Source organism: Aplidium turbinatum, chromosome 8, assembly GCF_918807975.1.
Source record: "Aplidium turbinatum chromosome 8, kaAplTurb1.1, whole genome shotgun sequence".
Lineage (NCBI taxonomy): Eukaryota > Metazoa > Chordata > Ascidiacea > Aplousobranchia > Polyclinidae > Aplidium > Aplidium turbinatum.
This window is the reverse complement of record NC_137479.1, coordinates 20703966-20717028: the sequence shown is the minus strand read 5'-3', so window position 1 is coordinate 20717028 and position 13063 is coordinate 20703966. Positions and strand designations below refer to the sequence as shown.

At 37.3% G+C, this 13063-nt stretch overlaps 1 protein-coding gene across 1 annotated transcript; it reads right to left on the bottom strand.

Moving 5' to 3' along the window:
- Positions 1-12275: 12275 nt before the first annotated feature.
- LOC145775928 (endothelial differentiation-related factor 1-like) lies at positions 12276-12693 on the bottom strand. Its single transcript, XM_082587337.1, has one exon. It carries the CDS (start codon positions 12688-12690, stop codon positions 12283-12285), a length of 408 nt encoding a protein of 135 aa, XP_082443463.1. The 5' UTR covers positions 12691-12693; the 3' UTR covers positions 12276-12282.
- Positions 12694-13063: the final 370 nt, after the last annotated feature.

The following is a 13063-nucleotide window of genomic DNA, read 5'->3' as shown; positions in this document are numbered from 1 at the left end:
GAAAATTACTGTATTCGTGACTAGAATTACTCGTAACGCTAGTGAGTAGTCTAAATCCTCACCAAACCGCATGTCTTGCCTATAAATGCCAATTAACGCAAACGCTTCTGTCAGAAACAATCACTGAGGCTCCAAGGTAAGCAACTATCAAACTTGCTTACCCAAATTCAAAAATGTCAAAAAACGCCTTCGTTTCATCCAATCATCACTCGTTTTGCAAAACGTCACCAGCTGCTTAGCCAATCAGATGTGTTATGGTGAGACCAGGTGAGTCTTGCTTTCCCAGTGACGTCAATGCATACATTCGCTAGAGCAGCTAGACTAACTCGTCAGAATGGTGCTCGTCACGGTACACCGCACAAGCATCATAATGCCGAAATAATTGTTGCTGTTTTTTGATGTCTCCTCACCATGTACTGTACTTTAGCCTACTAGCTTTCATAGTCATGCCTTTGCCCTTTTTACAGCGTTGATGTAACGTTACTTCGTCAATGAACGTTCAGGTGCGGGTGCAATATTTAGTTTGTTAAGCTTCTATACGCAGGAGGCAAACTTATCCAGCTTTTTGTACAAATTGCTTGCGGTTGTAATGTTTAGACCTAAGTGTTAGTTTTTGTAGTGTAGGCCTAACTGAATATCTCAGAATGAATATTCATGACGAATTAAATATTTAGACAACTATTATTCCATGTCTAACACTGGATTTTGGTCCTGCAACGTTAAAATTAAGATTGTTCATGACTTCTAAACATTAAATGGATGTATGATCACGACAAAGGCGAAGCACAATTTGACAGATTTTTATGTTTGATTTGTTTTGAAAATGCTCTCAGAGCGCACCAAATTGGAAGTGTTTTTCAAAAATTTCTGGGGGAGGCCCCCCAGACCCCCCGCTGGAAGTGTTGCCTTCGGCAACACGCCTTCGGGCTTCGCCCGACGGTTACGCCCTTCGTGCCTAGGCCTACTACCTTGCTGCAGCATATTTACAAGTTGCTTTCCCAACGGTTAAAGCCACCGAACGTCACTGAGTAGAATCAATTGCTGTATGACTTATTATTATTTGGATTATTGTTTGTACGGATTATCACTTCAAGCCCTGCTTCTGCTGTCTTGGTGAGTCGACTAAACTGTCCCCCACCAGCTCTGTATAGGATTGAAGTAGCCCATATCTGCGTACTAAATTTGTTAAACAAACTTGCGACCTGCAAACTTGTGGCTGAACTTGCGACCTGTAACCCCGTGAACTTGAGAACTGCAACTTGTGATCCTGTGACTTTGTGACCTTCTGACTTTGTGATCTTGCAACCTTTCTGCCATAATAAAATAACAGAACTCAAAACCCTGTTCAGATTCAATCTACTTGGCTTGTTTCTCTGTCTGTTGTAGGCGCATAACCGTATTAACTAAGCGACGCATATAATAATCCAATCCGCTGTTTGGCGCCAGTGAGAAAGATACTCTTTAACGTAGAATTCGCGTCAAAATTCTACACGTACATACAAGCCAAAACATGAAAAAATTGTATATGAACATAACAAAAAAAACAGAAATCAAACAAAACACAAATTAGATCCCAAAAGCTGTCAGACGTCAGATCAACACTGTCTGACATGTAAAGCTGATTACACTGGTCAACAAAAAATTTGTTGCATTTTCAAATTCACTTGATTTTGGGTAATTTTGGGGTGCTGAATCCGAATATGACGTTGTTTTTGGTCTAGAAGCTCTAGATTTTTTGCAAATTTTGATTTTTTTCCTTTTTTTGAGTAAAAACTGAATATTTTTCAAAACAATTATGTTTTGAGGAATAGGAAAAAAAACATCTTTTACGACTGAAATAACTGCTTAACTGTTTTGTCTATAGCTTAGATCTATACTTACTGATAGAAATGCACCAAAATATTGGAAAAAACATTACAAAATCATTCGAAAAGCGTCGTAAACAAAATTTCAAAAACTATATAGGCTATATACATAACAATTAAACAAATCATTTTCACAACTACAGTAGTAACCATAGCACTGCCTGCAGCATAAATAAGCTCCTTTAAAAGTTTGATGTTGTGAGAAAAGTTTACTGGCTGAAAATAGAAAGCGAAATCCACACTACATGCTGGGCAAAAATTGGCGTTTGAGGCTCTTGTGTCAGGAATATCTAGAGAAGGGGATATGAAGGCTCACAGCGCGATTGCCTTATTCTCATGACACTACCAGGGCGGTAGTTTGTAGTGCTTTAAACATGTGGTTCTTTTTAAAATCGTAGAAAGTTTTGTAGTGCAGCTGGTACAATGAGCTACAGAAGACAGTTAGCTAATGTTACGTAGAGCATATTTAAAGAATACTTGTTTACAAACACAGCTGAAAAGTTACCTGTAAGCTGTTTTTTTAAACAAAGCCTTTGCAGCAGGCTGGATGTAACGCAAGTATATGGGTAGTTGAATTAACAAGCAACCATGAGCATGCTGTGAATATCCAGGCCTGATTCTAATAGCGCAATGCAAGTTATCATAACAAGATTTATTAAACTACTATCGGTGCCAATTGTCATTTTACGATAAACACAGATTATTTACGATAAACAAAAGCCCTTCTATTGTCAGGCGTAATAAAAGCCTTCGTATCCCCTTCTTTAGATATCCCTGTCTTGCGTTTGTAAGCTTTTTGGGGACAGTCTCGTTTAATGCTCCAGCAGTAAACCCAGCTCTGCCATCATGTGTCGATTCCATCGGCCTTGGTAACGTTCTTCTACTTTCATAAGATCCTGGTGGAACCGCTCTCCTTGTTCGTCACTGACAGCTCCAAGGTTTTCTCCAGATGACTGAATAAGAAATGAACTTTAATGCTCATTCTGCATCTTAAGTCGCGAAAAGCAAAGAGCATTTCGCTCACAAGAACCTCGTAATTGTGAGCCTTTTTGTTTCCAAGAAAGTTTTTAGTGACATCCACAAAGGACAACCATGCTGCTCTCTGGTTTTCGTCTTATCGGTGAACTGTTGGTTTCGCACAAGGCTTCGAATTTGTGGTCCATTGAAGACACCAGCTTTAATCTTTTTGTATGAAATGGAGGGATATGTATGAACAATATATTGGAAACAGTCGCTAGCAAGGATTAAAGCTTTCACAAACTGTTTCATCAACCCTAACTTGATGTGAAGAGGTAGGGGAAACAATTTTGTCTCTACTTACAATCGGATCGTTTAACATGTTTGGCATGCCGGCTTCAAGTGTTTCACGTATGGGCCAATCCTTTTGGGTCCAATGCTTGATTGTCATCAGCTCTGCTGTCCCACATGCAAAGATAACATGGAAACTTTGTGTATCCTTTTTGCTGACCAAGTAAGAAACCAACCATTTTCAGGTCAACACATAATATCCAATTGTGCTGATGATATTTCAGCAATTCAATAACTAGCTTAATATTATCATATGATTCTTTTAAGACAGTTGAATGACCAACTGGAACTCGTCCATATGCATTACCATTGCGCAAAAGAGCACACTTCAGGCTTCGCCTGGAACTATCTATAAATAAGCGCCATTCACTTGAATCATATGAAGAAACTCCTAGTTGGATCAGATGGCCTGGAATATCATTGCAGTAAATTAACTGCTTTTCCTCTGAAAAAAAAAGACATAAACATTTCATCTCGTTTCCTGAAAAACGAAACCTTTGTGGAACGGTCCAATAGGCCTACGTGTTTTTCACTAAGCCTTGATGCTAAAAGCTCAGCAGCTTGCTTGGATAAGTCCAAGTCTCGTACCAAGTCATTTAGTTCTGACTGGTTAAATTTCTGAATGGTTTCAGAACTAGAGCCTTCTGAGTCTGCACCTGCTTCCTTAGTATACTCGCATTCCATACTACCTTGGTAAATCTCAAGAGTCTGTTTCTTCATCATCGGAGGATGCAAAACCATTAAATACTGGAGGTGGAAACGTTTCAGAGTGAAGGACAGGTTGAATAGCGGAAGGAATATTTGGATAAGAATTGTTTTGTCTGTTTTTCCTGCCAATGCCCTTGGTGCTAATCAAACAAAAATAACAATCAGTGCAGTGGTCCTTCGGTTCACGCCACATCATAGGGACACCAAAAGGAAGTCCGTTACGTGTTTTCTTTGTCCAGTCTCTAAGCATTTCTTCGCAATTATGGCAGACAATATGTGGAGCCCATTTCATCTCTTGATCTCCCAGAGGAACTTGAAAATAAGCTTTGTAGGCCTGCTTCACGAATAAATCGTAGGTTAACTGTAAATTGACTGTAAATGGAGTTTAACGGCCGTGGTAACTAGAACTAAATAGTTGGAATTTTGTTTTAAATTTCAGACCAAATGCTGCAAGCCTCAAAATATCCACTGGTGTATTGCATAAAAACTAGAGCTTGGAGAAAAAATCTGATTGCAGATTTGGAATCAGTGGCTAAAACTCATTCAGAATCGATAAAAAAATCTCTTGCAACAAGGAATTTTTTTTGTTTTGTTGACCAGTGTTATCATTCATCAGTAAAAACCTATTACTATTCAAAAAATTAGGATACTTAGCCTATTTTACTTTATTTTACATCATTAATTTTTTACTAACATCAAACAAAACTCGTATGAATGCACTGTGGTCCAGTGCAGGCGTGGGGAAACTACGTGGGCCTCGTGGGCCCACCTACTTTATTTTCTGGGTGGGCCCACGAGGCCCACGCACTTTTCAAAGCCAAATTTCTTTGAAAAGGTAGCAAAAACGGCAAATCAGAGAGGGAGTTCCAAAGTTGGAATGACTTTGACTGCTGCGCCTCTGGGCCCACCTAGGCTACTTTTAAAATGGTTCCTCCATGCCTGGTCCAGTGATCCGACCAAGATAAAAATTATAAATCTCGTTTTTACGAACATGTTTTTTACCCTTATCTCACATTTTTTTACTTCAGCTTTCCCAAAGGTGTTGTGACCGTCTTAAATACTTCTTAGTTAGTAGGCTAGACTATAGGCTATCATTTTGGTCTCGATCACGCAGACCTTTTACTGTAGCCTAAACAAGTAAGGATTGATACTTTTAGAGATGGCCAGTGCGACGCCAATTAAGTTTGATAAGAATTGTTAGGCCGAGATGCCTTAAGCATTTTCTCCCGGGTATTCACTTCAGTTGTTGTCGTTAGCCTACAATAGCCTATCAATCAAAATTAGCTTAGCTGTTTCAAATACAAAAGTTGGTTTTGTTAGTAGCCGACTAGATGAGTACGGCAGGTAGCCCATATGACAATCGTGCGCTGGCTAACACTACTAAATATAGGTAGTTTGCCAAATTAGTTTTCTTTTTATTTTAATCCAAAAATTGTTCCATCTCAAAAAAATCTTGCGTCCTCACTAGGAAGGGCCATTGATAACTCAGGCATAGAACCAAAACCCTTTAAATAATTAGGCTACCTCTGAATAAAAACTACATTGGCCTACTCATAGAAAGGCAAAATTACTGGTGTCGGTTAATCATGGAAAGTGGTAAATTTCCACCTAAAAATAAATATTTTCTTAAAGCAAATAAAATCCGGAATAAAATCAAACAACTTAATATCACAATAAGACATGGATCTATGAATAAAACTTCAATAAATATGAGATAGCCTACTTTTTCTCAGCTCCTTGGCCCCCTGAAAAGATTTTGGGGTTTTAAAATCATCCAAGCGGTGGCCAGAGGTGGCAGTAGGGCATCACTTTGTAGCTCTGCTGCTACGTTTTTGTAGGAAAAGGGATGGGGTGCAATGGAAGATGGAAAATGTCAAGGTTGGAAGATTTGGATGATGGGATGGAATGGAAGACAATCTTTCCATCTCAATTCCGTTATTAAGTTTGTACCGCCATATCAAGACAAATAAAAGTTGTAAAAAGTTTGAGTAAAAGTTTCTGTTTGATTGTGTTTTCTTTTAAACAGAAATATATCGATTTTTTTCGTATTGAACCAGCGAGGCTGTTGGTGGACGATTGTTCAATGTTCAAGTAAGTAAAGTCGACAATAGTCACACTCTGTGAGTATGACTAATGACATAGCCTACTTCAATTAAGTTTAGACATTTACACTACATTGAAAAACATCACACTTGAATGATTCTATTTCTGTGAACACTTGAACAATTAATCAAAAAATGAGAAACAATGACATTGTGTGGCAGCATGCAAAGAGCTTTCAAAACTAGAACGCAAACTGGTAGGCCTATACAGTAATAAAAATAAATCAATTGATCAAGTTTATTTCAGTATAGCTTAACATACCGATACAGGGTAGAAAATTAATACATCAAATTCATAAATACATAACTTTTGTCCATATGGAAGCTACACCGTGGAGTCACTGAAACAAAGCATATGGTTTTTAAGTTAAAGTTTTCCCCAACTTTAAATAAAACTTAAGCGGTAGAAAAGCGAGTAAGCTTGCATTGGGCCATGGCCCTCCCCCTTCAAAAGTGCAATTTTTTTTTATCGTTGTTGTGATTGTGTAGTGCAAACATTATATTCTTTAAGAGTGGTCTTGGGTACCAGGGTCTTATTAACCGCCCCCCTCGTACTCCCAGGGATGGGACATGGCTGTTTAGGGACCACTCATTTCAATATGTTTGTAAATAATGTTTGTTTTGCTATTTGAAATGAGAAAATGTTGTAATTATTGCTACAGAAGCTCAATATTCGATAACTTAAGTCACGCAAGGCCCTATTTACCGCTTCCAAAACCCCGGCTAGTGAGCCCACATCTCTGTTTAGCGGTCCACCCAAATTTATATTTAGTTGGTGCAACGATTTTTGGCAATTTTATTTAAACTATGTGAAAACACTGCTACAAAAACTCGACATTTTATAGCTTAGGCTGCATCCATCGGTATTGTATTGTAGATCACCATTCGGAATGACTATTTTAAATCAGCGAAACGAGTAAATCTATGCTATTTCGCTGGAGTTAACCGAAGAAATGATACCGTACGGTAGGCTACTACGCCCTCGCTTTCTTGGAAAATGTCTTTTAACGGTTGATAGCATTAGACTTGTCCAAAACTAAACGCTCGCGAAACGACGAAGATGTTCAATAGTAGCATTTAGAAGCGTTGACCGGGATTATCCACAATATTCAGCGTATACTTTTGCATTCGTGGTGACTTTTTCAATTCAAATTTTTTTTTAGAAGGAGAGAGGGGCTTGCATACGGAAGGAAACTACGTCGCTAAGTTTTTGTAACTACCTTGTTTAAGTAGGCTGTTTGGCATTCAACCAAGAGTCTTATTTTTCAAGACAAACGATTTTCCATCTTTTTCTCTAGGTTTTTGTTTTTGTGTTTCAAAGGTGATGCAATTACATGTTTTGGAGACGTCTTTTCTCATTGCCAAATTATCCTCTGAAAATGGCTCTGTTTGTAATTTTTTTAGTTGTTTTAGTTAAATTCTGCATCCCTTTGCATTTTTAGCGTAGGCTATGTAGGCAAACATGGAGTTTCAACAAATTGGGGAGTCAATCTGATGTTTTTGATCCGAATTCAGAACATATAGCTTGAAAAACATTTTAGGCACATTTTAATTATTAAAAACTAGAAGGCCACTAGTAAATTTGGGAAGGAGAGGGGGCGAGATGGTGCTCACACGGCTCTGTAGGACAGGCTTTCTTTTTCGTTGTGTATGTTCAGAGTGGGATAATTTTTGTTTAAAGTGTCGTAATAAATTGCATTCGATATTTTAAATTTGACAGAGAGGTTCGATTTATGCTTTGGAAAAGAAGTATAATTACTGTAGGCCTATCGTCTATATCGAACGCTCCCCTCCCTTAGTAACAAAATCCTGCGTATACACCACTGAACATACTCTTCTCACTCGCGGTTAATTGGGTTGAGTAAGCTAATTACGTCGTCTAGGTAGATTATGCGACGTCAAGAAAGCCTATATCACATAAGTTATTTTTGTGTAGCATATACAAAATCTATCTAAATGAGATAGTTGCTGCAAACGAAAACATTAGCGTCAATGGAACTGGAAGCTGACCATAGTAGGCTAATCTTATACAATGCGACTTAACTACTGGTTATTATTAGCAAATGGGCGTTTTTTAATTCGTTTTCGATTCAAAAAAAAATTCGAATGCCCCCCCCCCCCTTCCCTTGAAAAAATCTTGCATACGCCACTGAGTAAGCCTACATATAATAAAATAACCTAAGTGCTTTTTACACAGAAACGCTCATTTCGTAAAAAGTAATGATTCTAAACTATTTTTAACCTTCAAAAAAGTTGTAATCAATCCACTTGTTCTTGTCTTAGACTAAAATTCCGCGCTAAACTGAATTAAAATAACCGCAAAACGGAACAAAAACGATTAAAAACACATCAACAGCCGATATTTGATCTTAAACACGCCAGACGACTAACCATTTGATAATAAATCGTTGTAAATTTTGACCTATCTTATTGCCATCGGGTATGCTCTCGTGAATCACTGTCATATAGCCTAGTATCAAGATGACGAATCCTAGTAGCCTACTGAAGGTTAAATGTGCAGGAAGCAAGATTAGTTTGATAAATAAACAAACGGACCAAAAGATTTATTCTTGGTTGTACCGGTTACTATTGAAAACTTCTAAAGAAATTTTGATTGCTTGTAAACGTCTATGATTCATGTGAACAAGAACAACTTGGAAAGTTTAATAGCAAAGCTTTGTTTTGGAATTCAGTTAATAACCTGACCTTTTGAAAGTCAGTTTCTCACTCTTCAACTGCCGTTCGGTGTCGCTCTGGCACAAAGTATAGTTTTGTTTTGAATCTGCATCATCAAGCTGTAGCTTATTTGCAATACATCATTAGATTACAAGTTTTTTGCATAGGCCTATTGCATTAGTGATAATTTTGATAAACGTCAATATGTGCATCATCAAACTTTCGACTCATCACTGTTTTCTGCGTCAACTGCAATCAGTGGTACTGTACAAATGTGTTTGCTAGGTTGAGAGCAAGGGACTGAACAAGCTGAAAGCGGTTGATGTGGTCAAACTTTGATGCAAACTTCGTGGTTTTGATGCAACGGACATAAATTGCTGTATCCAACTTCTGGGCCAAGTTACTCTTTATTTTGTCAAAGTAATGGGCTCATCACAAGATTTAACTCCTTTCTTTAATATTTTGAAATATTTGGTACATATCGCAGTCTCTACTGATTATGTTTTTGTAAGCGCAATCTGAATAAAGAGACTGTAAGTCTGTTGTACAAAAACAAAATTAAAAGTTTTAAAGTGCCAATTAGGAAAAAGGGATTTAATTGTAGCATAAATAGTTCTTTAAACATAATAGAACAGCTTCATGCTTAACTTGTTGAATGGTTTCGAATATATTCGTGATAGGGATATACTCCAAATAATAAAGTTTAATGTTCTTCCAAGTCATAAAAATATTTATCCCTAAAAAGATGCAAGAATTAGAAAATGGGTTCCATAGTCGAACTGGGAATGCATTGCAGCAATCAATTTTTTGTTCTTATAGAAATACTTTGGTTGGAGCACGTGGAGCGATTGAGGATATAAATTGCTGTCAGGCTTGTTGAGCGATGGCGCCCCATGTGTTTACCATTGGAAGACTACAATTAAATTTTAATGGAATGATATTTATTCAAGGAAATGTTTAACATTTTCTGAAATCACTGCAAACTGGTTAAGTTCAGACACTTCTGAGCCATGGTGACATTCACTAGCCTACTTATAAAGGGCAAAATTTTTCGTAAAGACGCTATGCAGTGGTTCTCAAACTGGGGTCCGCGGTCCTTTTGGGGTCCGCGAGGTAATTTTCTGGGACCGCGAAGCACCTTCCAAAAAAAATAACACGATCCCAAAGAAAAAAAAATTGTGGAAAGTAAAAATTTTCAGGCAACTTATTTTCCAAACCAAAGTTGAAAGATATACTTTAGTAAGCTGGCTTGGCATACCTCCGCACAATTTTTTAAGCCTGGCCTTAATTTCGTTTGATTATGATAGCCTTTGTTTTGTTTCTATAACTTTTGTGACATCAAAAAGTGCATAGTGCCTACAACACTCGTGTTTACTAGATCAAAACAGAATTACGAAATATACTTGACTAAAAAGGAGTTAGGCGAAGTTGATTAAAGCTGGTTACCTTTACTGATTTAAGTTTTGAATTGAGTGCCTTTCCGAACTTTTAGCTTTTTTAGCCTTAGTCAAACTAGCCAAAAATTAATAACTTTTTAACTTTACTAATTGAATTTTTAACTTAAATTTGAGTACAAAAAGTGAAAAGGGCCCAGCTTCGAAAAAAGTTAAGATTCAATGATTCCTATGTTCAGTTTGGCTTCACTGTGATACATTCTGGAGAAGAAAAGCCGCAGTGCGTGCTATGCTGTAAAGTTTTAGCAAGTTCTGCTCTAAAACCTAGCAAGCTGAAAAGACATTGGTAACACATCATCCAGATTTTCAAAACAAAGATGCAGATATTTTTAAACGGCAAGCTAATAGTTTAGTTAGGTCAAGATCTGATAGCACTGGTGATCAATGGAAAGAAAATACTGCAGGGTTAAGGGCCTCCTACGAAGTTGCAAGAAAATAGCTATCGCCAAGAAGTAAGAAGTCTCACACCATCGGAGAACAACTGATCTTGCCTTGTTGCCAAGTTATTGTAGCCTATCAAACGTTTTGGGAGAATCTGAAGGTCAAAAGCTGAAGCAAGTGTCTCACTGTGAGTAGGAGAATATCTGAACTATCGGAAAACATTCTGTCTCAGGTGGTGTCAAAGATAGCCTAAGTCAATGTCACGTTGATACCTAGCTCAAAACATATTGGATTTAATGCATAACATCAAGGTCATATTAAACCAAACGAAACCTAACATAGAACTGATAACACCTAAGCAAGTGTACCCATTTTATTGACGTGTGCATTTTTAATTGCATGTAACAAATAAATTATTATTTACCGTTTTTGCGCTAATTTGCCTTGAGTTTTTGATGGACCGTGAGTCGTTGAAAAAATCGCAAGGAGACCGTTCAACAAATTTTTTGAAAAAGTTTGAGAACCACTGCGCTATAGCCATGACTTGAGCTAACCGTGAGTAACAGTTAATAAATTAGCCTACCTGCTTTTCAATTATATCCAAGCGGTTACTTGGCGGAGAGTTCCGATTAAGTTGACGAAAGATGAGGAAGCCATTTTTGTGTCAATTTTGTATCATGGGATTACGTGTATTACAAAGACCCTGGCTATGCAAAGACACAGCCATATATGTGCACAATGCGTGTCAAGTTGTGACGAATCGACATCTTTTCCTGGAATACAAGACGTGTCCGCCTCGAAAACTCTGTTGGGCCTATTATGAAGAAAGAAATAAGCAGCACTGCTTTGGCTTTCAAGAAGTTCCCTTTTTTTTTTCTCTTTAAAACAAAACAAGGCTGTTTAACATTGACACAAACTCAAACATGCAACACTAAATTTCAATTTGACAGCAGCAAATTTTTCAAGCTCATTGCATTGATGGATGTGAGGACCTCAGCCTCGTTTTCAACAAATTAAAATGTGGTCGTTAACTTCAAGCAAACAAATAGAAAATAATTGTAAATATTTAAATAAAAAACACGTACACATTGGCAAATTGTTTCTGGCACATAACTAATAATTCTATCAACACATGTGATATGAAAATTACTATGTCCTGTTCTTGGTGATATACAAATTAAAGTTATAAAAACTAGACTTTCTTTTCAAGTTGCCAAAACTAGACAAACGTAGCTTTGGAAGAAAGATAAATTTAATATATATTTTTTTAAGTTCAGTTTGATGAAGAAGATACTGAAAATTTACTTGAAATCTGTTGCAATCATTAGGCTTAATGGAGTCCAAACAAACTAGTCAGTTGATTAAACCCACTGCAAAGAAAATAGGTAATATGCAAAAATGTTGAAATATAAAGACTGGAGAAATCAGTTGAAAAAAAATGCAGTTTAAAACAATAGATGTTAAACAAAGGTGTTTTTGATATTTCCATGAAATCATATATTAAAAAATAGTTAATACAGAAAATCTAGTCATTTAAAAATCATTAATGTGACTTAAGAACGGAGTACTCTTTACAATGTTGTCTTTTAAATAGTACACAAGTCATGAACACAATCTTTACAAAGATTCTGAAGGCATCTTGTTGTCAAACTTGTGTGTTCAATGTTAATTTGACCTTGTTCTATTATCATGTAGCAAAATATTTACAAACACCTGAACAGTCACTGACCCATCTCTCAACATGCTGAGTTACTTCTTTCCAGGGGGTTGAAGTAGCTTTCCTTTCTCTTATCCCCGAAGTTTAAGTCCAATGGCGCGTTCAATTTTTCCCATGACTTGGTTGTTGGGAATTGCTTTCCCACTTTCATATTCGTTGATGACCTGTGCTTTTTCATTTATTTTAGTAGCCAGTTCTTTTTGTGTAAGGTTTTTATCTTGGCGTCCCTTCTGAATAAGCCGTCCGACGTCCAGCGACACATGGTGATGGTGCAGTTCTTCAGTTTCTCGATCTAACTTTGCAGTGTTTTTGGTAGTCACAGCTTTCTTGTTTGTACCAGCTGCAAATTTCTGGCGTGTTTCAACATCTTCTCCTTTCCTCAAAGCAGCATTGATATTTTTGGAAGCACGAGCAGCTCCAGGAGCAGGCTTAGGCTTCCTCAAGTAAGTCACGGTTTCCCAGTCAGTATTGCTATGCATTGTTTTTCAGTCTGAGTTATCTTATTCAAATAGAATTAAGATAATCGCTTGAGCATCACATTTCAACAAGTGCCCATTTAGCGGTACCTAGTGGGTAAAATAATTTACAGAACATCACATATACAACAATTAGAAACTTCACTCTGTTCATCCCGGTGACCGAGTCTGCGTCAGTGGTTTAAAATCTCTACAAGCATGCGAAAGTGTCAGGATTAAGTTTGCAAAGAAACTTTATCAGCCCGAGGATAAAGATTTCCGATCAAGCAATTCCTTGATGTCAATTAAATGCTCTTATCACGTTGCTAAATGGTCAGACATTTTGCCACAGAAGATTCTTGTTATTTGCGTACAGTGCTGCATATTCGTTTGATGT